The sequence below is a fragment of the Parastagonospora nodorum genome (assembly GCF_000146915.1).
Source record: "Parastagonospora nodorum SN15 chromosome Unknown scaffold_25, whole genome shotgun sequence".
Classification (NCBI taxonomy): domain Eukaryota; kingdom Fungi; phylum Ascomycota; class Dothideomycetes; order Pleosporales; family Phaeosphaeriaceae; genus Parastagonospora; species Parastagonospora nodorum.
The window spans coordinates 41982-67094 of record NW_001884573.1 but is presented as its reverse complement, the minus strand read 5'-3'; the positions used below and the strand labels follow the sequence as shown (position 1 = coordinate 67094).

The following is a 25113-nucleotide window of genomic DNA, read 5'->3' as shown; positions in this document are numbered from 1 at the left end:
GATGGCATTGTTTTGATGTGGCTGGTGAGTGGGCCAATAGGGCATCAGGCAGTGAACGGCTTTGAGTCAGCCACAACGGGCAGCGACGACCCCGCGAAAACCTGGTAAGAGCAGCGAACGGCGCACAACTAACCCTCCACTTTTTGCCAGCACCGCCCCACTGGCCACCGCCTATATAGACACGCGCGTCGTCTCCTGGACGGCATACACACCCCATAACCGCGACTCCGTCCATTCGACACCCCGAACACTCCCGACACTTCTTTTTCTTAACGAGCCCCGCACACCATGGCCGAAAGCTGGGAAGACGAGGAGGAGCGCCTCTCACAGCAGGCCCAGGGCATGAACCTGAACAACCCAAATGCTGGCGCCTTCACCCCCGGCGCGGCATCCTTTACCCCCGGCGCGCAGGCCTTCGTCCCCGGACAGGCGTTTGGCGGATACAACCAGGGCTACGGCCAGTACCAGCAATATGGACAAGGCGGATACCAGAACTACGGCCAGCAGCAGCAACAGCAGCAATATGGCTACCAGCAAGGATACCCACAGTACGGACAGCAGCAGCAACAGGGGGGCTACCCGAACTACGGACAGCAGGGCGGCCAGCAGGGCTACGGAAACCAGTACGGCTACCAGCAGCAGGCCCAACAGCCCCAGCAGCAACGACAGGCACCTGTGAAGATTGCAAAGCGAGGGGAGGCAGACCAGCCAGGCGCGGAGGGTGCTTCCGCGGCAGAGCCCAAGAAGGAGACGCCAAAGGCCAAAGTGCTCTCCATCGGTGGCGACGGTGCGCCCAAGGCCAAGGTCCTGACGATCGGCGCTGATGCAGCAGCACCAAAGGTCGAGAAGGCCGGGCAGACCAAGGTACTCTCCATTGGAACCCCAGCAGCACCGTCGGCCGCGAAGGAGAACGTCGACAAGGGCGCTCCAGAGGCTGGAGCCAAAGTCGCCGCCGCCAAAGCCATCGAGAAGACCGGCGAAACCACACCAGCCGCTTCCGGGCCGCACGTCACCAACGCCATCATCCGGTCGCAACAGTCCTTCAAGGTCGGAGAAGCCCGCTGCAAAGGCAGTGGATGTGGAAAAGGAGCTTGAAGACGTTGACGAGGCGACGCTGGCCGAGATGTACGGAAAGGAGCACGTCAACATCATTTTCTTGGGTCACGTCGATGCCGGAAAGTCGACACTAGGTGGTAGCATCTTGATCAGCACGGGCATGGTCGACGAGCGAACACTGGACAAGTACAAGCGAGAAGCAAAGGACGCCGGCCGAGAGACTTGGTACATTTCATGGGCGCTGGACTTGAACAAGGAGGAGCGGGCACAGGGTAAGACCATCGAGGTCGGCCGAGGATTCTTCGAGACAGAGAAGCGCCGGTACTCCATTCTTGACGCCCCTGGTCACAAGACATACGTGCCCAACATGATTGGCGGTGCTTCACAAGCCGACGTTGGTGTTCTCGTCATCTCAGCCCGAAAAGGTGAGTACGAGACTGGTTTTGAAAAGGGCGGACAGACGCGCGAGCACGCCATGTTGGCAAAGACTCAGGGTGTGAACAAGCTCGTCATCGTTGTCAACAAGATGGATGACCCTACTGTCGAGTGGTCTGAGGAGCGATACAAGGAATGCACGTCCAAGCTCGTCCAGTTCTTGAAGGGTGTTGGGTACAACCCCAAGACCGACATCGCCATGATGCCCGTCAGTGCGCAGACGTTCACGGGTATCAAGGAGCGCGTGCCAAAGGATCTGGCACCTTGGTATGATGGTCCTTCTCTTCTGGAGTACCTGGATGGCATGCAGGCTCTTGAGCGCAAGCTGAACGCTCCTTTCATGATGCCCATCGCTGCCAAGTACAAGGATATGGGAACCATGGTGGAGGGCAAGATTGAATCTGGTACGTACTCCTTTCTTGAAAACACAATGAGCGGTACTGACAGTTTCAAGGTATCATCAAGAAGGAGAACAAGTACATCATGATGCCTAATCGACAGATGATCCATATCTCCGCCCTCTATGGAGAGCAAGAAGACGAAATCCCCGCCGCAACGTGCGGTGACCAAGTGCGCATCCGTTTACGAGGTGTTGAAGAAGAAGATATCCTGCCCGGATATGTGCTTTGTTCACCGAAGCGACCAGTCCACTGCGTTTCAACCTTCGAGGCGCAGGTGGTGCTCCTTGACCTCAAGTCGATCATGACGGCCGGCTTCAACTGCGTGCTACATGTTCACTCCGCACAGGAAGAAGTTACCATCTCGGCTTTACTGCACAAGCTCGAGAAGGGCACAGGCCGCAAGAGCAAGAAGGCTCCAGGTTTCGCAACCAAGGGCATGAGCATCATTGCGCGCTTAGAAGTCACAGGCACGGCTGGATCCATTTGTGTTGAGCGATTCGAAGATTACCCGCAACTTGGGAGATTCACCCTTCGGTAAGTTTTGATGCGGGGCAAATTGTCAACATATGCTAACAGAACCCCAGTGACCAAGGTCAGACCATTGCTATTGGCAAGATCACGAAGCTGATCACCGCGGAGAACGCTTAAGTGGAGGATAACAAAAAGTTTCCGTGAGAGGAATGTTCGGATTCAAAGCAGCTAGCATTTCACGGATTTATGCATCATGAAGTCTCGGTGCGGAATTTAGAGGCCTGTGACATCGGCATCCCATATAGATCTGCAATTACATGTGTTTGAAAGCAACAGCCTCGTTTGTTTTCCGTTCTACTATCGCGAACATGCGCAAGTGGTGGTTCTTTAAAGACAATACGTTGTTTCACTGGTTTCGGATGCATATCCCCCCGCAGACGGGATGCGAGACAAGCCTTTTAGTGCCGCAATCTACAGCAACTCTAAACGACTTTCCCGACACGGAAGGTCTTCGGCACGCCCATGTCCCCTACAAATCCAAACCAGCCTCTACCTCTCTGCGACGGAATGCGACCTTCTGATCAAACGGCAGCATGGGTATGTGCGAGATGGTTTGTTCTGGCTTTCTGCCCTCGCCCGTGTACTTCCACTCATACTTCAGAAGTATATGCACCATCGCCACCTTCATTTCGTTGCTGGCGAAGAAACGTCCTGGACAAGCTTGGCGTCCATGCCCGAAAGCTAGGTGTTCGGGCGAAGTACTGACAAATTGCCACTTGCTGCTCGCTCCATTTTCCCCGCTCTCACGCATCTTCAGGAAGCGGTCGACAACAAACTCATCAGGGTTTGGGTAGACCGATTCTGAGCTGCGAGTCTCCCACCTGACGAAAGTCTGCGTACCCTTGGGTAACACTGTCCCGTCTGACAAAGTCACATTTTGGATCACTTTGCGCTGCATATTGACTACAATCCCGTCAGCCTACATGAGGTTTGAGAGACACTGGAGGGAGGTCTTGACTTACGATGGCTCAGTGGATGCAATCTCTGCGACTCTTTCATAGCGCTATCGAGCAACTTTAAGCGCATGAGAGAAGTCTTACTCCAACCGCTCGACCCAAGAACCTCGATGATTTCCTGTCGAAGGGGTGCTACCGCCTCCGGATGGTCCAGTAAGTCTAGTATGAGGTATGCCAAAGTCGTACTGGTTGTCTCGACGGCAGCAAAGGCTATGAACAACTGCCCGTCGATCAGATCGACATTCGCTCCCTTTTCTTCGATGATGTCTTCCATCCACCCGACCATGTCCGACATCTTGGCTGATGTTTTCCCCTGCTTCTTGAGCGCGACACGCTCAGCGATGAGCGGAGAAATGATACTTCTTATCTTCATTCTCGTACTGCGTATCTGGCGCGAGAAAGGGTGGAACATATGGACAATTTTACGGAGAGCAAGAGGCCACGGACGAAGAGCTGCGTTGACCATCAAGACCAGGTTACCCCAAGTAACGATGTGGTCGAGGTATTCTTGGTTTTGGCAAAGTTCGCTCCCAAAGAACACTCGAGTTGATAGGCGTACAATTAGATCATTGGCAAAGTTCCTGATCGGTGTCTCGCGCCATTCTGTTGTCTTGGTAAGAAAATTGCTTTCGACTGGAGACTGGTCGTCTAGGTACCTTTACTGTCACCCAACAATTTCTGCAAAGAGACTCGCGTCTCCCCGTTGAGTATAGGTGTCACAGCATCTACGGTGTCCTATCAGCTCTTTGGTCGGTAGACAGGGGCTCCACGATGCGTACCGAGCGAACGGGTCAAGTTGATGCGTGTAAGATCTTGGAACACGTGGCCATCCGTCAACAAGCCGATTGGCGTGATACCCGAGTATGTAGCCAGAAGTTCCTGCACGCAACTCAGTTAGTAATGTTCCATGCCCATTGAACCAATAGCCATACCTCTTTGATGGCTTCTGAGAAGACCATGTGCGGACTATTCCGAATCTCCTCCGCATACGAGTTGGGCAGGATGATCTTAGGACCGACGTCGGTCTGGACCCAAAATGCGCCTTTTACCTATATACAGTGGTGAGTTTAACAGGCCTTAAGAGAAGTGAGTTGTGGTAAGGCTGCTGCCGAATCACATGACCTACCTCGCTCAGACCTTTGTCGATGACAGCGTTACAGTTTTCGACCCACTGTCTGCGAGCTTTTCCGACATTCTGAAGGCCCTTCGTTGTGGGATCCTCGTCCAAAGCCACCCATGGAAGATTGGACTTTGGCTTACGAGCACTGAAGACTGCCAAAAATACGGCCAGTACCACGCAGCAAAAGACCGTTCTCACAGCGAACAGCGAGAATGTCGTTGTTGTAGATTCCATAACGAGAGAGTAAAGGAGCAGAGTGCTGAGCTAGCAATGGCAAATCTTGAAGATAGCGAGAGTGGAATTCAGCGTCGAAGTTAAGTAGGTGTGCAGACATTAGCCCTCACGATGCAAGCCACTGTAATTTACGAGAAATGTAATGAAAGCATCAATACAGACCAATGCACTCGAAGGAATGGAAAGACACATGCAGGTTTCAGCCAACGCTCACGGGCGTAACTAATACGAGCCTCAAGTAAGATGGTCGGCGAGGCCCGCGTGACATGCAGCCGGTCAGCATGCAAGTATGGTACCTTGGCGCCACAATGTTGGCAACTTCGCTTCTCTTTTTTCCGGAGGATCTCACGAGCTCCTCTCCATTCCTCTTCCGGCGTGTGGTAAACCTTATTTATGGCGTGCTGGGTCACATGTTCCACCTATCATCCTGTTGTGTGACATTACAGCTGCATGCTGAGTATCCTTCTCAAATCCTACCAAAACTCGTCTTACGGGAGATGCATAGAGTCGCAGAGTGGTCCAAGTGTCCCAACTGGACTAAGACCGTTTCAGTAATAATAAGGGATTGAAAATTGATGCTCGATATCATACTTTTCCCTTAGCCAAGTTCACCGGACACGCTTCGTACTGTTCACGATCAAGTCCTCATTCAATCCATCTGTTCAAAATGGCAACCTATCTGTTTCCAGCGGGAAAGCATGCAAAAATCTCTTCCAGTGTACTTCACAAACCGTCTGCTATTCCCAGGCACTTGTTCAATATTGTTCGTGGAGGCAACGACGCCATCGATGCGTTGCAGCTATTCCTGAAACTCCTTCGTGAGAACGAATTCGACGTAAACTCCCCTGGATATATGGCATTTGATGCCCATGTGGGTGACACGTCTTGTCAACTTCGAGCATGTATGCTGCTCGAAATCTTCAACAGATACCGTCAGCATGTCTCGTCTACCACCGAAGTTCGCTTCATCGAGCAAACTATCGATCATCTGAAGAAGGTTGTAGACAACGCTCACACCTTTTGCAAAGAGGTCTGCAACATGGGAGTGTCAAAGAAAGGTCCAGCAGCGCTGGGAATGTCTAAGCAAGGCATGAGCATCGATGAGATTCTACGAAAAATTGGATGGACTGAGCCAAAAAAACCAGAACGCACCCAGGAGATTTCAAATACTGCTCTGGTTGTATCTGTCGCCAGCAGTGTTGCTAGCCCATCCGTCAGCCAGGCTAGTGCGAGCAGGATCAGTGTCGGCAGCACAAACACAAGTGCTTCCGATACAGCTTCTATATCGCAGATCGACCCGATCGACCTGCAGGAAGAACGAGCAAATTTTCCGTCGGTGGTGTATGCCGAGGCTACTTCGGATTACTGGGAGCCCTGGGACTGGCACCAAGTCGTGCACTTTCTAGTCTACTCGTACGTCTTGTCCAAGTACAAGCACTTCACCGTCCGGGCTCAAGTGTATGGCGCGAATATCAACCCCCAATCAGCCTTCGACTGCAGCAACAAATTACTAGATGGTAATTTTCCCCATCCATGTCAGCCACCCACAAAGAGGCCCATTGAACTGGAGTTTGCAGCTTTGCAAAGCTACCTCTCAGACTGCAGTTGCGCCTGGCTGAGCTCTACATCCCGAATATTCTCACCCGATCGACAGTTGATGGCCAGGTATGTATAGTCAAATATGTTGATATGATCCACAAAGGCTGAAACTCTGCAACAGTCTCCTTGAAAAGTCCAAAAGAACCAGTGCCAAAGGCGTGAGCTCCGTCTCTTGTTACATTGGCTATCTCGTTCTTCGTGAGCTCTGGGCCCAAACATCCCCTCCGGTGATGATAGTTTCACGGCGTTACTGTTCGCATGGTACGTATCTAGCCACCTTTCGACAGAGATAGAACTGACTGCCATCAGGGTTCCACAAAAACATATTCCGCGCCTCAATATGCGTCCTAGACGTCAAGCACCGCCAGAATATGGAGTCTGTCATTCGCGAGAACATATCTTGGGATCTGACCCATGTCACTGGTGCCGAGCTGGACGATCTTCGCCAATCAAGCCGCCCACACATTGTCATAAGTGGCAACAGCATCGATGGAGAGACGGCGGAGTACATGGCGCGGCTTCCCACCACCAGACTCCACGACGACGACACCTGCGAGGACAACGCACAGCACTGCAAAGACCTTCTCGCAAGCGACCAGGACCGCAACGTCCTTGCGATATTCGCAGACCACCGCCATTACGGTTTCGCGCTATCAGGCGAAGAAGAAAAGCAAGGTGAAGACGCTGTAGTTCATAGTATTATGGATGAAGCAGCGCCTGGACTCTCGCAACAATTACAAGCGTCGAAGGCAGAAGCAAGGGAGCTTGGGACAGGTCCTTCCTTGAAGCTCTTCATGTGGCAGCATGTTGTACTTGAATCCCCCGGAAGGTTTCTGCAGCTTCTGGACAAGCATGATAGACCTATTGTGGTTGGAGCACCGGTTCTAAAGCAGGAGCTTATTGGGTTTAGATAGAATGACTAGCTGACACTTGTCATAAACAATCAAGAGTTTTCATAACACAATCAAAAGTCATTTTTGCGAAGACAAGTGCTTGAGTTGAGACACGGGTTTGTATGCTGAGTGTGCAAGCATGCTGCGAAGATGGACGGGCCTAGGGGCGCGTTTTTCGACCTCAACGTATGTGAGCTGAAGGATGTGGGTGGTTGATAGCCCTCGAAAGAAACCTTGGGACGACAGGGAGTTGAATACAACCTTCGCACACACGATACGAATCGCGTTGGGTGCTCGTTGTTGCTTCTTCACCTGCACGGGATTGTAATGCTGATGGTGTCAAACGATACATTCATTTCGCAAGAAGAATCAGAAGCAGCACACAAGCAAGGAAAACTCTTTCCTTACGCATTGAAAAGTACGTGTTTAAATTTACGTCGAAGTAGTAAGCTTAAGCAATCTCTGCATACATCTATAAAACCCGTACAAAGAACAACACTCCAAACAATCAGCCCCACTTTGTCAGTAGAAACTCACTCGCCATATACGTTAAGCCTTGGAAAGAAGGAAACCACTGTTCTGAATCTTCTGGAATAGCTGTCCTGGATCATACTTTCCAGCAATCTGCTTCAACCGCTGTAGGTTCTTCTGCCCGTAAGAAGCCAAGGGGTTCTGGTCACGAGAAGCATCGTTCATGAATAAGTGAGGCAAATAGGAGCCACGAGCTTGACCGAGCTCTTTCCACTTATTAGTGGTCTCAATCGACAACGCTCGCACAGTGTCATCATCCGCTGCGTCCTCCCAGTCCATCGTAGAGCTCCACCCTAAGGATCGTCAGTCATTACTCAATGGGTAGATACTTGTGAAGCAGGTATGGGATGTGGCAGCGAGACTTACACATCTGGTTCTCTACTGGGATATTCATTGCATTCCCTCCCTTCGCGATACCTGCCTCGGCGACAGACTTTGGCACGGGCTGGAACACAAAGGTCGAGTTGGCACCGGTCGTGTTATGTAGCGCTTGCGCCCTTGGCTTCCAGAACTCATATACTTGTTTGTACAATTCGGCGTCCACCCTGGTGGTCAGAGCGCGATAATCATGTCTAGGCGAGAATTAGCCAGGACCTACGCGTGTGGCATTGAGCAGAAATCAGGTACCTGGCCGAAGATGCACCGCCAACGAATCCCAACAGGTTTGTTAGCTCTATTAAGGTGCTATTGATAGGCTTCGCGGCTGGCTCGATCTGAGGAATGTCGTAGAAGGGTGCAAAGACCTCTGGTTTCACGGCAGGCTCCAACCAGAAAAGACCAACGAACGCCGTCTCAGTGCCAATGAGAAAACCAACAGAGCCTCTCGTGTCGGACGCTCCCTCATTTTGCCATTTTGCAAAAGCGTCTATGAGCTCAGGAGCCTGCTCGGCACGATAGAGTCCAAGCTGATACCAGATCTTCTGGATTGGGACGGTGTAGAGTTGCATCTTGGTGACAATTCCTATCGCAAGCCAGTCAGTGGAAGGACGCGAAACAAATATGCAGATAGTGGGTGTATGGAATTTTAGAAACGAGGGCACGACAATCACTGAGCGACAACTAGGGGCCGGATAATACGATTACCACAAAACCCGTGGACTCGAGTGAAACACGTACCAAAGTTTGGACCTCCGCCTTTGAGTGCCCAGAAAAGATCGGTGTTGGTCTTCGCATTTGCATTCACAATGGTTCCATCAGCCAGTACGACCTAGGGCATGAATGTCAGCATTGGCTCAAGGTAAGATCAGCGACAGCAAAGTCACCTCGAAATCTTTCACGTTGTCTGCAGCCATGCCGTACTTGCCAGACCAGTGGAAGTAGCCGCCTACAGTCAATTAGTAACATACGTAGATACGAACAGGTGACTTGTGGAATACAGACCTCCTAACATGAATCCACCGGCTCCAACTGTCGGACCACGCCCTCCAACGACACTTACGCCGTACTTGTCCAAAGCATCGTAGACCTGGATCCACTCATTTCCAGGCTCTATGGTTGCAACACTTCTATCTCCATTGATTGAGATGTGATTGAGATCGTGCAAATCGATCATAATACCTGGATCGGACAGCGTAGAAAACCCAGGGTTTGGAGAGTGGCCGCCGCTGCGAACAGCGAAAGTTGTTCGAAAGAATCTCACAACGCGCAGCGCCTTAGACACGTCTTTCGCAGTCTGCGGCCTGATGATACAAGTGGGAATCAACCAACACGCCTCTGACCTAGTAACCAATGTGAGCGGAAACAGTGAGCTATGGTGGTTCGGGTCTAACTGACCAGCTTTGTTGAACGACTTGTTCAACTGCATTGGATGAAACTACATTCTCTCCCAGATTCTTATGGAGAATTTCGCATGATAGACGGGCCAGCGAGGACTTGTCGTATTGCTTGCTTGTAAGCAGGGCTTTCACGTCTCGATCGTTTTGAAGAGTCTTGAACAGAGCGTCGGCTGCTGACCCGTCGAGATTCAGGTTCCTGACAAAGTCACTGACATCCGTTTCGTTTGTAGCGCTTTGTCTAGGACTCAAAAAGTCATGGTTCAATAGAGGTGAACAAGAGGAAAGTTGTGAAATTAGAAGAACAAGGAGCACAGATAGAGACAACATGGCGCAGGAGAACAGACTCTAGATGATACTCTGGAAAGCATGATGCTTTGCTATTTTATTCTTATACACATTCGATTTTTGAAAACCTCCGGTGGCGCTGGAATAGTCCGCATAGCCCGTTTTCTTTGGGGGCTATCTGACCGATTCCACATACTCAAGTCGCTTTCTGAGATCATTGACCACCCTTCGGATACGTGTGCTTGTGGTAAGCTCCCCGAGATGTCTGCCACCAAACACCACCACACGCGTAGCCTTGAAGCTCGGGCTTGACAGAGAGCCATGATTCCAACATCTCTGCGGCCGTAATGGGGACTATGGCTCAACGCTTAACGCCTTTCCAACATTTCAAGCCTGAAGTATCAGCTTACTAGAAAGCTGACTAGACGCCTCTTGGCAGGGATATCTCGGGTCGTAAAGGTCCGTACGCCACATCCACGTGAGGCGGCGACATCGGTTACGACTTCCGCGAGGAACTCAGCACATTGACTCCACAGTAACAGCTGCAGCATCCTTCACAAAACGGAGACGTAAGATCACGAAATATCTTCTTACGCCTTCTCGTGTTGGGCTACGCCACAAGCATTGATACGAGGCCCCGCGTCGCATTGCCTACCCAGTTGGCGCTCCTGCGCAAGCCACTCGAATCTAGACTTCCCGATCAGGAGATTTACGCAGGTTGTGAAAGAGCCACGACAAGCAACGCGTTGTAGCGCGCAAACAGGCGTTAGCAAGGTGATGTTAGCAACAACCTTGGAAGTCAACGCTATTAGGTTTTCGCTTGCGTCTGCAGGTGAGAACGTCGTATGCAGTCAGTAGTTGACATGCAATTCTCGATGTGGGTGTTCTTGACGCTGACGCATGAGCTTAGTAGAAAGCATCTTTGGAGTCATTCAAAGCGGAAAAAATTCGCTAGGTCTTTGAAGGCTGCTATGCGATTAAGGCGAACATGCATTGACTTTCCTTGCACCTATGCAGAACGCAGAACCGTACCGTGCCAGGGATGTTTTAGGAATTGTAATGCAAGTACTTCTACTACCTAGCCTTGCCTATTCTAGCCCGGACCTACTCACAAAAAAGGGCATGCAGATTAACCGCTGCGGTATTTTGTAGGGCGCAAGTGTGGGGCTCACGGAATTCGTTCCGGGTTGGGGTTCAATTAAGCACGCAAGGCGTCCGAGTGAGCACGGAAGGATTGCAGTAGGCAGCACGGCAGCACGGCAGCACCCAGCACGCCAGGTGTCGCGAAGTTCCCCTCGGCCGGCGAGCCCTGGCCGTGACTAAACTAGTGCACGTGCCCACCTTAGTCAACTACGCCGCAATCCTTTGTGTAACCTTAATGTATGCAGTCAGCCGCGTTTTCATAAACGCCGAGTGGACGAATCCCAAAACAGGCTTCCAGCCAAGATCCCCAAGTTCCGGAACGAAGTATCACAACTCATCTCGCTGACCAATTCCTAAGAAATGCTCCGCCGAACGGACGGAGTGTCGCCTATAACACGGCAGCCTCTCAGAACTTGTAGCAGTAGCCACCTGCAGATCCAGAATCTTCTCCTCTGACTCTTTTTAATAACGAAAATGTCTACCACCGTTGTCATCGGCGCCTCGCGCGGAATCGGGGTATGTATGCCGCATCTTTTACATCACAATTTTTCTGGTTCAGCCTTAGAAGATAGGAAAGGGCTGAATATCTTAGTATCAATTCATTCAAACCCTCGCCGCTGAGGGAAATACCGTCGTTGGGACTGCACGCAATACCGCCGACCTCGAGGGCAAGCTGAAAGCCGACAAGGTTGCAAATGTGCATGTCGTCGAGGCTGACTTGGTTTCTGCGGACTCCTTGAAAGCTGCAGCAAAGGCCACATCCTCCCTTGTCAACGGCCAGATCGATCACCTGATCATCAACGGCGCCTTTCTCTCTTCCACCACAGGTGGCATGAACCCCACTGATTTCGCCGAAAAGCCCGAGCTCTTCCTTGAGGAGCTTAAGAAGAGTGACGAGGCCAATGTGGCTGGACCGCTGTTCGCGATCAACGCCTTCCTGCCGCTCCTCCGCAAAGGCACGGAGAAGCGCGTTACGTACATATCCAGTGCCGTTGCTGATGGGCCTGAGACTGTGGCGGCCCGCATCGCGAACTCAGTTCCGTACAGCGCAAGCAAGGCGGGAGGTAACATTGTCATCACCAAGTTTGCGGCCGAGCTCCAGGACGAAGGCTTCACCTTCCTGAGCATTGCGCCTGGCGCAGTTGCGACGGACACGCTGATGAACGCGTCCGCCAATTGTAGGTTTTCCCTCCCTTTGATTGCAATTTCTCTGACCAGACGTCTACAGTCAGCGAAGCGGATAAGGAGAAGATGCAGGGCATGTTCGCCAGGCTGATGCAAAAGTACCCCGAATGGAAGGGTCCGGTCACTCCTGAGGAGAGCGTGAAGAGGATCTTGGAAGTCGTAAAGAAGTCTAAGCCTGAGCAGAGTGGCCAGTTCTTGAGCTACTGGGGCAACACTACCGAGTGGTTGTAGATACAAGAATGATTGTAGACACAAGAATGGTTATAAATACATGAATGGTTGTAGATACAATGCGATGCGGAGATTTGCATATGAAGCTCAGTGGAATAAGCATAGACTTAGTGTCGCAGCATCGATACATGAGAACAGTGAAGTGCTGATCCACGTGACCTAGCTGACTCAGATCGGGAAGTGGACTACAATTTCTCCATGATCTGTTTGTACATTTAAACCAGCTCTTCTGATACTCTAGAAGAGCAGTAATCAATACAATCTATACTCTCGAGTTTGCTCAGCTTCAACACTTAGGCATCCTTCAGACTTCTGAAAACGCTATTTATATCTTCTATTGCAGTAGCTATGTATTGCTCATATGTCACAAGCTCGACTTATCAGAGCTTCCGGCATTCTATAATAACCAAGGGCCCCATGTTCCTCCAAAATTTAACCACTTCCAGCCTTGCTTGCTGAACCAGCGCTACGTACTGAGCCTGCGTACGCTGTCGTGCATTAAGACAAGCCAAGACTTGCAAGTCTAAACGGCTTGTGTGTGCGGCACCCCAGTTGGCAAGGAGTGGCTCGGGTGCGGCGAAATCATCTCTGGCAGAACCCGTCGCAAGGTTCGCGGTTGGAGGAAGTCGGTACGACGGTAGGACAACGTGCTCACAAATGAGCAGCTTGGTAGAAGAGGTCATCTTGGCTGCGGTATTTTCCAATATCTTCACACACTCGGCGTCCGGCCAGTCATGAATTACATGTCGCATGAAATAGATGTTGGCCTCTTCAGTCTGCGGAGTGAAGAAATCATGGACAGCGAATTTCACACGGCCGTCACGAATGGCCTCTGGGCAATCTTCATTCCATACCTAGATGAAAAGTTAGCATAGCTGTTCTTTGCCAGACTCGAGCGAGGTGGGTTGACCTACTCTTTCAAAGTTGGACCGGGTATCAGGTATGTCTTGCACGACAAGTTTGAGATCCTTGAACGCTTTGATGACGGGCATAGTTCCCCCACCAACTCCGCCACCGATATCGACAATCTTAGCGTTGCCTTCCATCGCCCACGGGTACACGCCAAGGAACTCGTCAGTATTGACCTTAGTTCCACTAGCAAAAGCCAGCTTTGTGCGCTTTCCAATCTCTGGCTCAACCTCAGAGAGGTATTGGAAGATCTTCAGCTTGGTGTTGTAAGCCAGATTAAAGGCCGTCTTGTCAGGAGCATCTGAATTCCGGAACTCAGGGAGCTTCAAGGCATCCCAAGCCCTGCAGGAGCTCTTGCGAACCAAATCGAGGCAATGAGCCACATGTGCTCGCTTTCCCTCTTCGCGGAGTAACCCAGACAAGGATGTGTTTGCAAAGACATCCTGGGAGACCTCGCGAAAGACGTGACTGTTGCAGAGATTGCGCATGTAACGAGCCAGTTTGTCACTCTCTATTTCTGCCTTGGTGGCAACATCATCAATGTGCATCTCCGTGCCCCCAATGATGTTTGCGACGTTGGCCTCTACACAGACGAGAAGGGCTGTGCCATCATGAAACTAGATGTCTAGTTAGCACTGGATAGACGCGTGGCTTTAGATTCTGCCTTACACCCATAAATATGTCATTCAAAAAAGTGTGCGGGTCGGTAAGTGCACGTAGCATTTGTGAAGAGCTCGCAATCGTCTTCAATGCCTTCCTGACTTCGATATTGGTCGACTGATGAACGGGATGCAATTCAAGAGCGATTGAAGAGAATGGTGTCTCTTGGAGTTCTTTCTCGTTCTTCTGTAGAACACCAATTGAAGTATTGATCAAGTCGCGAAGCTGCTCCAAGGGAGCTAACAAGCTCATTTCGGCCATTGTGTGATCTTCGAAAAATGAGAAAAGATTGAAAAGATTGGAGTGTCTAGGAGTGCTGACCAGAGCTTTCTCGGTTTTACTCAAAATTGTAGCTTGCGTAACAGCGGACACTCTGGTATACACTATGAACTAATTCGTTTAATGCTGACTTGAGTTTGTCCTTCCGAAAATTTGAAGCCTACGTGGATCCAGACTCTTGGATTCGCATGTAACGCGCCACAGACTTACGCCGCATGCAGAGTAGGATCCGAAGGATGCGAAATGAGCTCGATTCTGACATGATTCGGGCCTTAACACGGAATATCTCAGTGCAGTTCGTGAATAATGCTTACGTATCATCATTGTTGCACAAGCTGGTTGCTGACAGTCGGCTCTGCTTACGAGAAGGAATGCATCGTTGGATTGTTGGTGCTGTGCTAGTCATCTGACTGATGTTTTCTCGCTTACCTCCAAGACATGCATTGGAAATTGAGCCATTTATGCATCACAACGGGGCTTGTGTGATGTGGAGTCGAGATGCAGTGTTTACATGCAGTCAGATGTTGGTTGGACTACAACGCTACAATATCCAGTCAGCGAAGGGTAATGTAAAGTACAAATTACTGCTTACGTGATATATAATACGACAACTCACTCGTTGTACCATGCTGCCATACTCTTAGCATAGTTCGTCCCCTTGAACTTACGTTGCGCGGCTTTGAGCATATTGCATTCCTGCACATAACTCTCCTTTGATCACTGTTACGTCTCTTAATCACCACAGGAGAAAGATGGCGATCCAAATTTTTCTCGCAAGCCTCGCTCTGCTTTCTTTGTGGCTAATTCTCCGGAATACGTTCACCCCAGTTGTGTCGTGGCTATTGCATGTGAGTAGATCTCATGTTGTTCCAAAGACTTACTGACGTCGCCAGTGCTATCTCAGTTGGCGCTATCCTATCCGCGATATATCGGGACAACGCTCTATGCCCTCCACTCCTTATCGTTTTCCAAATGGCAATGGCGATGTCGATAAATTTATTCTCGGGCCTCAAAAGAACATTGAGTGGCGCGAGAAGTATGGATCTACTTATCGCATCTGGAACGGCATGATGCCGGAGGTGTAAGTACACCTACCACACGCAGTAAGTTGTAGAATCATTGCTGAAGCTGCCCGAATAGGGTAGTGAGTACACCCTCAGCCATACGGGCCGTCTTTGGAGATTCCGACCAACACAAGAAAGCCCAAAACATGGGCTCTGGCTATTTCATGTCGGCAATACTCGGTCAGTGTGTTGGGCTCATTAACGGAGATGCGTGGCGACAAGTACGAAAGAAGACTGATCCGCCTTTTACGCACGCTGCGTCGGGAATCTTGGTCCCAAAGATGATCGATATGACAGAAGCTCACTTGGCTGCATTCTTTGCTTCCAGATCCCCAAACAACGAGCGGATCGACCCTGTTGCGGATCTGCTTATGCTTCCATTCTTGATGATTGCCACAGTTTTCTACGGAGATCTGACTGACGGTCAAGTGAAGTGGCTGAGCGAATGGTCCCCGAAGCGCGAGAAGCTTTTCGTATACGCACTTGGAGGCGGACTGCCCCGCTTCTCATTCTCAAAGTATTTGCCGACAGAAGCCAACCGATTGCTAAAACAGTGGCAGGAGGCGTGGATGCAGTTCAATATCGATGCATACAGCATAGCCAATAGTAAGAATGGAGACGTGTTGTTCCGGAAGATGTGGGAGGATACTGAGACTGATGGAGGAATGACGAGAGAGCAGGTACGGCTGAAGCTTTCCAACTAAACATCGCGCAGCTTTCGCTAACACCACACAGGTCCTACAAACGGTTGACGAGTCGCTTTATGCGAACCTTGATGTCGGCATCGGAAGTGTCAGTTGGAATCTTGTGTTCTTGGCCTGCTATCCGGAAGTACAAGAAGAACTGGTTCGTGAGATCCAAGATGAGACCGCGAGGCAAGGTTGGGAAGCCTACGTGCAACGAAGTGACACATTGCTGGAAGCATGCATTTGTGAATCGTTGAGATTGAGGCCTATCGCTGGTGAGCGGTTTCCCCCGATGTGGCACAGCCCCTCTGCTGACAAAACTTTGCAGCATTCTCAGTTCCTCAAAGCGCACCGACTGACCGAGTTGCCGATGGCTATGTCATACCCGCGGGAGTGAGTCATCGTATATCCCTCGTATTACTGATGCTAATTCATATCCTGAAGACGAATGTGGCCGTAGATATCTATAGCTTGAACCAGCGCAACCCATTCTGGGGTACCGATCCACTTGTCTACCGACCTCACCGCTTCATGGGACTAAAGCCATCGCAAACCCGATACAACTTCTCACGCTTTGGCTTTGGTCCGCGCCAATGCATGGGTAAGTACATGGCAATGCCAATGGTTCGGATCATTGTAGCAAAGATCGTAGCTGGACATCAGCTGAGTTTGAAGGGCGGATATGAGGAAGTAATCAAGAATTCCAGGGGCCTTGGAACACATCCAAATGTGAAATTACAATGCTTGAGACGATAAGCATGTGATGGAGCAAGACTGGTGTGAGAACTGCGAGGTAGACATAGTCGGCAACCAATACATCTACATTGCTTATTTCTTTGACCATCTGTGATCTTCAAAGCTGGGTTCGACAACACCCAGGTATACAAACTATAGCCATGCGTACGATTTCTCGGTCAAGGTATGGTAGTCATTTACATGTAAAATCGAGGTGTATATGTGGTAACAGCTTATGTGCCGAGTCTCTAAGATTTTTGGATGGGGTGTTCAGCTCGAAGTATTTTCCCAACTTTTGCATCCGCATTGAATGTCCTTATCGGACTGGTTACGTTCAAAAAACCCAGCCATGTTCGACGGGGGCATCGGTTACGGGATGGCTTTGTCTCACACCATGGAAAGTTAGTTAGTCGCGTTGAAGATGAGGACTAGTTTCAACGTGGCAGTTGCTTTTCTATCAAATGACGCCAAACATGATCTATATCACTATTTCAATAGTAGACTGTGTCGTCGCCCACGGCACATCATTTGTCAACACCAGTCTCAATGACGCTCTCCGACACTCCATCCTTGGAAGAATACACTGCCAGTAGCTTCAATCCGGCTTTCTCGATGATGTGAGTCCATTCCTTCTCCGTCCGTTCTCCCACTCCACACATCGCCATCATAGTGATGTCTTCGACGCAGGATTCAGCACTGGCACCGACCTCTGGAACCAACTGCTCGTGGATGAGGACCTTGGAGTATCCTGGCTTGCAAGCCTCTCGCAGGCGACTCAAGATCTCGACGCACGCCTCGTCGGGGTGATTATGAAGACATTGACGAATGTAGTAGGCCTTCGCATCTTGCAGAGAGTTAGTCGGATTCAAAATAATGGGAGGTGAGCTTACTTTTTATCGGTTGTTCGGTATAGAAGTCATGGACCATGAATTCCACCCCATCCACAGTCGGTGCTTGTTTGACATACACTGGGAGATCCTGGACGATGATCTTCCCAGGAACATGAGCAAGGCTGTCTTTGAGAGCGATTGCCTTCTGGCCAGTTGCTCCGCCGACATCAACGAAGAGCACCGGGCCGATGCTTGCATCAAAGGAATCGACGAGCCTCTCTTGTACAGGATACATTTGCTGAAGAAACTCATGTCCATCGGCCCAGGTGTTCAGCAAGACCCCAAGGCCTTGGGCTGCGGCTGGCTTGTCACTCAAAATCTCAAACAAGGTCAAGCCGTCTTGTTGGAAGGCCTTTTGTATGACAGTGTCTTTGGGGTCTATTGGGTTTTGATAGCCTGTAGCCTTCAAGTAGCCTGGGATCTCCCGCAGTGTTGGTTCCATGAATGATGCGCTGAGTGCGTCATTAGGTGCGAGGTAGTCAAAGGTCTAAGCATGAAGTTCTTACCAGTTACGGACAGAGTTGTTGAACGCTGGGTCGGCGAAGAGCGAATAATTGGCAGGCAGAGTGTAAGTGTCATTGCCGTGCTCGCGGACCGCGCCGCTGGCAACTAACACGCGGAGGACACGTTCTGTTTTATTGATCAGTGAGTGAAATTTTGAAGTATTGTCTGGACATACTAAGTAACGTCTGATTGGCACCAGTAGCTGTGCTCAAAGAAGCCAGGGTCTTAGGCTCGCCATCGCCCTTTCCAAGGAGTGGGAAAAGCTCCATGTTCAGAGCGGTGCTCAGTAAGGCGCTTTCAACCGACTTCTACAGGTCAGCCTGATTTGGGTATCGAGTAGCTATCGCCATACCCTTGAGAGAAGCACTTGCACGACAACTTCAGTCGGTCGTTCTAATGCGAATCGAGCTGCGTTGCAAGCATTGTACATCTTGATTCGCAACTCTGCATCATTCAAGAGCTCCTGCGGTGGATTTGCTGCAAGGGCTTCGATCTCAGCAAGAAGCTGAGCAGGCGACGAATTCGTCATAATGACCAAAGAATATGTTTTGATTGAGGTAAGAGTACCGTGGTACGTAGTTGGTATAGATGTGCTGAAATGTACTTCAATTTACAAATACCTTTTCTGAGACGGTGTGTTATTGGGAAGACAAGATGGAAAACTTTGGGAGATTTCTCGGGGTGCCTACATTCCTGCAGTATTTTTGGGTGACGGGACGCTCGAAATACTTCCGCATGACCAGAAGCCTGCAGATGCAATGAGCGAGTATTTGCCTACGTGGCTTAAGCCGCTGCATCGTCTAAGTTGGCTTACTCTTACCTGCATGACAAGTTTTGCCCTGCATACTTGTGGCTTTTCAGGGCGCAACAGGGTTGGGGCGGGCTCGGGCTCGGGCTTCCCGTAATACGGAAGGGCGGTTGCTGATTCTGACTTGCATCTCAACTATGCACTTGCTTAAAGCGCATCTCATCCTGAACGGGTAATGTGCAAGTCCGGGCCTAGTCCGAACTGCGTGTCACTCCTTCCGCGCAGGGCTAAAACGCCGCTCGTCATATCAGATACGTAATTGTATTGATTTGAACTGGTTGGTGCGCAGACGCTACAATTGGCGACGTCTTGGGCGACTGGGCCGCTATGTTTCGTGAAGCTGCAAGCTTTGCGGGTGAGGCGATACCGCGATAGGTTTCTGGTGTTGAGTCTCGATTAGTCAGCACACTGGGTAATGGTACCGAGGTTCCGCAACGAAGAAAGCTTGATCTGATGATAGTGGCAGACACAACGCTCACCGCGCGCACGCCGCCCCTCGATTTGCACCAGCTCGCCCAGCATGCAGGGCTTCAACATGGGGCGGTACTACCCGCCCGACGCTTCAAATCCACCCACATTTAACGCGTCGTCGCATCCACTCGGCAAACGAGCGAACAAGATATCCCAAGGCATCCTCACCGTGCGCTTCGAGCTGCCCTTCGCGGTATGGTGCGACCACTGCATCCCTCCTGCCATCGTTGGTCAAGGCGTCCGCTTCAATGCCGAGAAGAAGAAAGTCGGCAACTACTACAGCACGCCGATATGGAGTTTCCGGATGAAGCACAGCGCGTGCGGCGGGTGGTGGGAGATCAGGACCGACCCGAAGAACGCCGCATACGTTGTCGTCGAGGGTGCGAAGAAAAGGGACTATGGGCCGGAAGACAGCGGCGCGGAAGGTCAGGGCGACCTGAAGTTCTTGACAGAGGAGGAAAAGGCGCGGCGGCGGGATGATGCGTTCGCAAACCTTGAGGGGAAGATGGAAGACAAAGTCTCGGAGAAGAAAAACAGGGAGCGCGTGGAAGAGCTGTATGACCAGAGTGAGGTCTGGAAAGACCCTTACGACAACAACGCGCGCTTGCGCAAAGGTTTCCGGGAGAAGAGGAAGGTGTGGAAGAGAGAGGACAGACACAAGGCAGGCATGCAAGACAAGTTCAGTCTCGGCCTTGATATTGTGGATGAGACCGAGGCAGATCGCATGCGAGCGCGCAACATTGAGTTCGGCGGTCCTGATGCGGGTGAGCTGGAAAGGAGCGCGTGGAAACCTCTTTTTGACAACACCAAAACGAAAGAGACAAGTGCGTTAGTCACACGGTTCACAAGTTCAAAGTCTGTAATCACGGCAGAGAAGAATCGACAAGCATTGCAGCAAGCCTTGGTCGGCAATACCAAGGCTGCTATCGATCCTTTCTTGACGCGCAGAAACAGCGCAAAGTCGAAGCAGACACCGACGTTCAGCGCCCTTAAGAGGAAGCGGGACCCAGCCGATGATGCGGTTACGTCGAGAGATGTACCGGCGACAGGGATGTCCAACACCGTGCCGCTGGTACAGTACGATTCTGATTGAGCTTTGCGCGACACACTTTATCGTTACAGGCGTTCGGATAACTTTGCGAATGATACCCCGGTCTTAGCTTTATTTCAATGAACTTTCGATACTCCAGCATCTGCCGCATTCAAAACGTATGAGGAGCGCATTCCTAATCGACTTCGAATGTACTGACGTGCGAGAAACTCAGCGCTATCGGTGACCTGTAACCGTGGTTTAGTCGCACGAGACAATGGCATGTATGGCAATGCTAACAGCGATGAACCAGTTGAGCCGAGAAAGCAGGCCAACATCATCCTGGCATTGTGTATATCGATCGGAAAACCTCATTGGGTGCCAAACAAGTAAGACAATTAGATCAAAACACCGGTAACATCCGCATAGATATCCGCATGCGCATCTCTCTGAAGCGCAAGTTGCGCAACCTTGTTTGGTATGTGCAACAGTCGAACTTTTTTACTTATAATTTCTGCAGTACTCTGCATCCCCGACCGGACATCACAGATTAGCGCCTGTCGCGCTTGATGTCACCTGTTTGCACCACACGTCTCGATCACTCTATTCCCGTGAGGCTAGCACAGAAGTCAGTATATCGGCTTCTTACGCCAACAAATAGCATGACGCCCTTCAAGTAACTAACATCACAACGACAGCAATAGTGTAGTGACGGAGACAAGCCCGGTGCAGTTGATACGAAACGGTGGACATGTGATGAGCACGATTTGCAAAACAATTGACTGCCGTCTCATAGCCGAAGCAACTGAGACGAAAGGAACGTGTAGCAGTACATATAAAGCGTCCTATCTTCAAGGACATGCATATGTTCTGCTCGGTTGGATCTTGCCAGTGTGCGAAGCAGCATGTTTGCCCTCAACAACCGCGGCCTACTTGATGGCAAACTCACAGGCCGTACACTCACCAACACTACTAAAATATCTTCTAGAGTCCGCTTATTCTTAGCAACTACTATCTTCTTATAATTAAGTTAAGGATCTACGCCCTTTTCTGCCTATGCGCTCTGTTTTATATCTTTTTCTTTTAGTAATCAGATTGCTGCACGACTGATTGAAGCGATTATCGCGTAACGGTATTAATTTCTGGCAAGGAAGAGTGAATATATTCATTTTCTGGTAAGGCGTCCTTCAAACTAGCTTTTCTGCTTTCATAGGCTTTCATGCATCGCTGCAACACTCGCGAGGAGGTCTCTACACGGTACCGCAATCTCCGCGCACTCTGAACATGGAGAATAAAGAGGGCCTCCCCACGACTAAAATTAGACGGCTGCGATGACCCTTGAGTCTAGACATTTTCTTGCATAGCCTATACTCACTGCCCCCGCCACCAGCGTAGCGCCTGTAAATATCGACAGCGCCAGATATCCATAGTGGCCCAGTAGTTGACCGCCGATGGGTGAGCCGACCAAGACCCTACATTGAGGAACAAATTAGATATGTATCGTCTTCTGTAAGGTACATCCACATACGTTACAGCCAACGAACCCTGCAAGAAGCCGATTGCCCTACCTTGATCCTGTAGAGTCGCAATTTTCCCTGCGCAGGCGGGCTGCAAACTTAGAACAGCCTTCAAATTTGTGGCGATTAGCACTGATGAATCGCCTGCTAGTCGGAGCAGAGAGTGTGGCTGTTGGAAGACCTACCCCAGAAGAAAACCCATATGCAATCGACCAGATGACAAGTCCTGCCAGGGTGTGGACGGCGGTCCAGCAGAATGAGATGATTCCCGAAAAAAGCAAGAGGAAGACCATCACGTTGTAGTGGCCCACACGGTCCGCCACAGCGCCGGGGATCACACGACCAAAGAGGGTGGCTGCGTTCATGATGGAGATCATGTAAAAGGACGTCTGTGCCGACGCACCATGACTTGCTGCATACGAAGGGATGTAAAAGAAGGGGCTGAAAAGGCCCAGGAAGGCGAGGCCGAAGCCAACGCAGAGAGAGATAAAGACGGGACTCCGGATCAACAAGCGGGACGCATCCTTTGGCTTCAGGGATGGGGAGGCTGGACTACTTTCTGCTGTGGGCTCCAGACCCGGTCTGGGTTGGGTTTCGAGTTGTTTGGGTGGTTCAGTAATCGTACTGCATGCAAAGACCAAAAGGGGCAGCATCGTAAACCCCACCACGCGAACTGTCCATGGGAATCCGAAGTTTCGCTTGTTCAGCAGCTGCTCAATCATGATCGACCAGACTATTCCTCCCACAGAAGAACCTCCGGTGACCACCCCCAAGGCGAGGCCACGATGGTGTGGTAGATTGCGTGAAACCACCGCCATAGGAGGCCAAGTGACAAAACCCATACTAATCCCCAGAAGCACGCCATGAGCCAGGAAGACCTGGTAGTATTGGGAGCAGAGTGAAATCATGAAGATCGCTACGAGCACTCCAACGGATCCGGCGATGAGCAGAACCTATGACCAGTCATGAAAAATGATTCAAGCTTCGGAGGCCGATAGTGAATACCTTGGGCCCAAACTTATCGACAAGAACGCCACAGATGGGCGCGGATACGTACAATAAGAAGATTGCGGCCGATCCAATCCACGATACGTCGAAATCGCTGTTTCCTTGAAGCAAGTGTTCGGTGTAATATCCTTGGAAGACGCCAAAGGCAACGACAAAGCCAACAGTACACAACAGTGCGCAAAACCCTCCCATTACCGATAGATAGGCTCTTGTGCTGTTATGAGCGGGATCAATTAACACTCAAAAGACTCAGAGAAGGGATCTGCTTCTTTGGAAAAGTCCAACTTACCTCACGGATGGCGTGCGCCGGTCAGATATCGCCACAGCCATCTTGTTGAGCTGTCGAGGACTTCTACTATCACTGGAACGGTCCCTTTATATAGCTGCAAACAATTTCGCAAGGGGGCGGACTTTCCTCGAAGACTGCGCACCTTCATGGGGGCTAGGAGACGCTAGTCTTTCTTAGGGAGACGAAACCAAACAATAAAAAGCGCAGCATACTCTCTTTGGACCAGCCTATAAGAGTGAGTTAGACAGATGTCAATTTGCATGCTGCATAATGGCCCCCGTATTTCTTAGGAACTACTAATTAGAGAGATAATTTCCGAACCCCCGCGCTGGGACAACGCGAGCACTAACTGGACGTTCGTTTCATAGTTTCCGCCGCGAATCATGCACTACCTCTCCCGAAATTAGCTCATGCTAGATCCAGTAAGGCATGTCACTCTCCAGAAAGTTGTTCCGGAGGCCGGACCAAGAAGCCACGCAAGCGGGTCTCTAGACTAACTTTACATAGTAATTCCGCAACTTGTCACCGCTGCATGAGCTCCACTACCACCCGAGTTCGTGATTGGGAATTAAAGAACATTGTGATGAACAACCGGTGAAGGCCACGCAGATGATGAGGCAACAGGGGTAGTATTCGCGTCTAACTTTCTTAGTAGTTGAAAGGAAATAGAGGATTAAAAACTGTCTCTGAGTCTGAGACATGGCTCTGGAAACGCTCATCGGGATTAGAACTGTCTACCATATCAGAAGGGGCATTGAGTCTCCCCAATCACCCAGTCTACGGTATGGCACTGTTCTGACCTAGAACATCGAGATGGGATGATGGAATCGGAACGCATTGTTAGGGTCCCACTGTTTCTTGAGAGCACGCAACCTGGGCAGCTTTCTGGCCGAGTACAGTATCTCATTGCCTTCGTCTCCGTGTCCGTAGTTGACGTAAAGTTGCGGAGGGTTCAGTCCCGCTGTCTTTTGAAACGCTGCGCGCCACTGTTTGCCGAACTGGTCGACAACCTGCTCGCTTTCGGGGTCATTCCAGGCGTAATTGAAGAGACTAGGAAGGCTTAGTCAGTGGCCACGTCACGCTTGAACTGGGGTATCGGGAAACACATACAGATGTGCAGTGATGTCGCGCCAAGGGTAAGCTGAGGTAGAGTCCGGGATCTTTTGAACCTGATAGTTACTGAAATGCTCGATAAAGAATATGCTGCCTCGGAGGTCAGCATTAGTAGTCGTAAGGCTCTTGAAGGCATTGATGAAGCCAATGTACGTGGCCTTGTCGTACGTATTGATGGCTCCGCCGAAGATGCTGCGGTCGACTCCCTTTCCCGAGCAAGCGATGGTGGAGTTACCCTGCGAGCCAAAGGTAGCGGCGTAGACTAGTTTGTTCTCAGGCACCATGCTGACATTTTGCTTGAAAGGAGTAGCTTTCTCGAGAAGTGGGGCCAGAAAATGTTCGGCCTCACTCTGTGGGCCGAGATACAGACCGTTGACGATAACAGCGAACTAGAAAAGAGAGGGGGTACAGTTAGTTCCCTATCGTTCGCGGCATGTATCAACGCAATCAGGGGTCACTTACCCCACCGTATAGCTTCTCATTATAGAGGGCTCCAACGATAAACGACAGCTTTGCGGGCATGTTCGGACCGAATGAAGCCAGGTAGTCGATGATCGTGCCAGTGTCATTCGCGGAGAAGGCATAGTCAAGGTTGACAACGTATTTCGAAGTCAGATCTTTGACCTGGTACACAGCCTCCACCACAATGCCAAAGTTACCGCCGGCACCCCGCAGGGCCCAAAACAAGTCGGGGTTTTCTTTTTGGGACGCGACGACCAGACTGCCGTTGGCGGTCACCATTTGGACACTCAGCAATTGATCGGAGAGTGTACCA

The 25113-nt window shown here is 50.7% G+C and overlaps 12 protein-coding genes across 12 annotated transcripts; 6 read left to right on the top strand and 6 right to left on the bottom strand.

The window, feature by feature from the left end:
• Window positions 1-288: 288 nt before the first annotated feature.
• On the top strand, window positions 289-2696 carry SNOG_13046 (hypothetical protein; the record flags this gene model as incomplete). The annotated part of the gene is given in 4 exon segments (XM_001803208.1): window positions 289-1047; window positions 1070-1928; window positions 1946-2426; window positions 2477-2696. 4 exon segments carry the CDS (start codon window positions 289-291, stop codon window positions 2538-2540), a joined length of 2163 nt encoding a protein of 720 aa, XP_001803260.1. The 3' UTR covers window positions 2541-2696.
• A 196-nt stretch (window positions 2697-2892) lies between these two features.
• Window positions 2893-4733, bottom strand: SNOG_13045 (hypothetical protein; the record flags this gene model as incomplete). Its single annotated transcript, XM_001803207.1, has 5 exons — window positions 2893-3275; window positions 3386-3982; window positions 4159-4258; window positions 4312-4428; window positions 4506-4733. The coding sequence occupies 5 exons, from the start codon at window positions 4731-4733 to the stop codon at window positions 2893-2895; spliced, it is 1425 nt and encodes a 474-aa protein (XP_001803259.1).
• A 667-nt stretch (window positions 4734-5400) lies between these two features.
• SNOG_13044 (hypothetical protein) lies at window positions 5401-7246 on the top strand (the record flags this gene model as incomplete). Its single annotated transcript, XM_001803206.1, has 3 exons — window positions 5401-6191; window positions 6311-6402; window positions 6684-7246. 3 exons carry the CDS (start codon window positions 5401-5403, stop codon window positions 7244-7246), a joined length of 1446 nt encoding a protein of 481 aa, XP_001803258.1.
• A 528-nt stretch (window positions 7247-7774) lies between these two features.
• Window positions 7775-9308, bottom strand: SNOG_13043 (hypothetical protein; the record flags this gene model as incomplete). Its single annotated transcript, XM_001803205.1, has 6 exons — window positions 7775-8049; window positions 8123-8275; window positions 8355-8717; window positions 8873-8963; window positions 9019-9080; window positions 9137-9308. 6 exons carry the CDS (start codon window positions 9306-9308, stop codon window positions 7775-7777), a joined length of 1116 nt encoding a protein of 371 aa, XP_001803257.1.
• Window positions 9309-11433: 2125 nt separating this feature from the next.
• On the top strand, window positions 11434-12429 carry SNOG_13042 (hypothetical protein; the record flags this gene model as incomplete). Its single annotated transcript, XM_001803204.1, has 3 exons — window positions 11434-11475; window positions 11552-12137; window positions 12188-12429. 3 exons carry the CDS (start codon window positions 11434-11436, stop codon window positions 12373-12375), a joined length of 816 nt encoding a protein of 271 aa, XP_001803256.1. The 3' UTR covers window positions 12376-12429.
• A 326-nt stretch (window positions 12430-12755) lies between these two features.
• SNOG_13041 (hypothetical protein) lies at window positions 12756-14205 on the bottom strand (the record flags this gene model as incomplete). Its single annotated transcript, XM_001803203.1, has 3 exons — window positions 12756-13229; window positions 13290-13901; window positions 13954-14205. 3 exons carry the CDS (start codon window positions 14203-14205, stop codon window positions 12756-12758), a joined length of 1338 nt encoding a protein of 445 aa, XP_001803255.1.
• Window positions 14206-14975: 770 nt separating this feature from the next.
• SNOG_13040 (hypothetical protein) lies at window positions 14976-16823 on the top strand (the record flags this gene model as incomplete). Its single annotated transcript, XM_001803202.1, has 6 exons — window positions 14976-15071; window positions 15117-15304; window positions 15364-15967; window positions 16023-16366; window positions 16444-16574; window positions 16771-16823. The coding sequence occupies 6 exons, from the start codon at window positions 14976-14978 to the stop codon at window positions 16821-16823; spliced, it is 1416 nt and encodes a 471-aa protein (XP_001803254.1).
• A 409-nt stretch (window positions 16824-17232) lies between these two features.
• On the bottom strand, window positions 17233-18631 carry SNOG_13039 (hypothetical protein; the record flags this gene model as incomplete). The annotated part of the gene is made up of 5 exons (XM_001803201.1): window positions 17233-17507; window positions 17599-18050; window positions 18105-18228; window positions 18278-18410; window positions 18455-18631. 5 exons carry the CDS (start codon window positions 18629-18631, stop codon window positions 17233-17235), a joined length of 1161 nt encoding a protein of 386 aa, XP_001803253.1.
• A 1-nt stretch (window position 18632) lies between these two features.
• Window positions 18633-18864, top strand: SNOG_13038 (hypothetical protein; the record flags this gene model as incomplete). The annotated part of the gene is made up of 2 exons (XM_001803200.1): window positions 18633-18659; window positions 18802-18864. 2 exons carry the CDS (start codon window positions 18633-18635, stop codon window positions 18862-18864), a joined length of 90 nt encoding a protein of 29 aa, XP_001803252.1.
• A 566-nt stretch (window positions 18865-19430) lies between these two features.
• On the top strand, window positions 19431-20474 carry SNOG_13037 (hypothetical protein; the record flags this gene model as incomplete). The annotated part of the gene is made up of 1 exon (XM_001803199.1): window positions 19431-20474. One exon carries the CDS (start codon window positions 19431-19433, stop codon window positions 20472-20474), a length of 1044 nt encoding a protein of 347 aa, XP_001803251.1.
• Window positions 20475-21975: 1501 nt separating this feature from the next.
• SNOG_13036 (hypothetical protein) lies at window positions 21976-23266 on the bottom strand (the record flags this gene model as incomplete). Its single annotated transcript, XM_001803198.1, has 3 exons — window positions 21976-22881; window positions 22986-23037; window positions 23226-23266. The coding sequence occupies 3 exons, from the start codon at window positions 23264-23266 to the stop codon at window positions 21976-21978; spliced, it is 999 nt and encodes a 332-aa protein (XP_001803250.1).
• A 759-nt stretch (window positions 23267-24025) lies between these two features.
• Window positions 24026-25079, bottom strand: SNOG_13035 (hypothetical protein; the record flags this gene model as incomplete). Its single annotated transcript, XM_001803197.1, has 3 exons — window positions 24026-24275; window positions 24336-24727; window positions 24801-25079. 3 exons carry the CDS (start codon window positions 25077-25079, stop codon window positions 24026-24028), a joined length of 921 nt encoding a protein of 306 aa, XP_001803249.1.
• Between the last annotated feature and the right edge of the window lie 34 nt (window positions 25080-25113).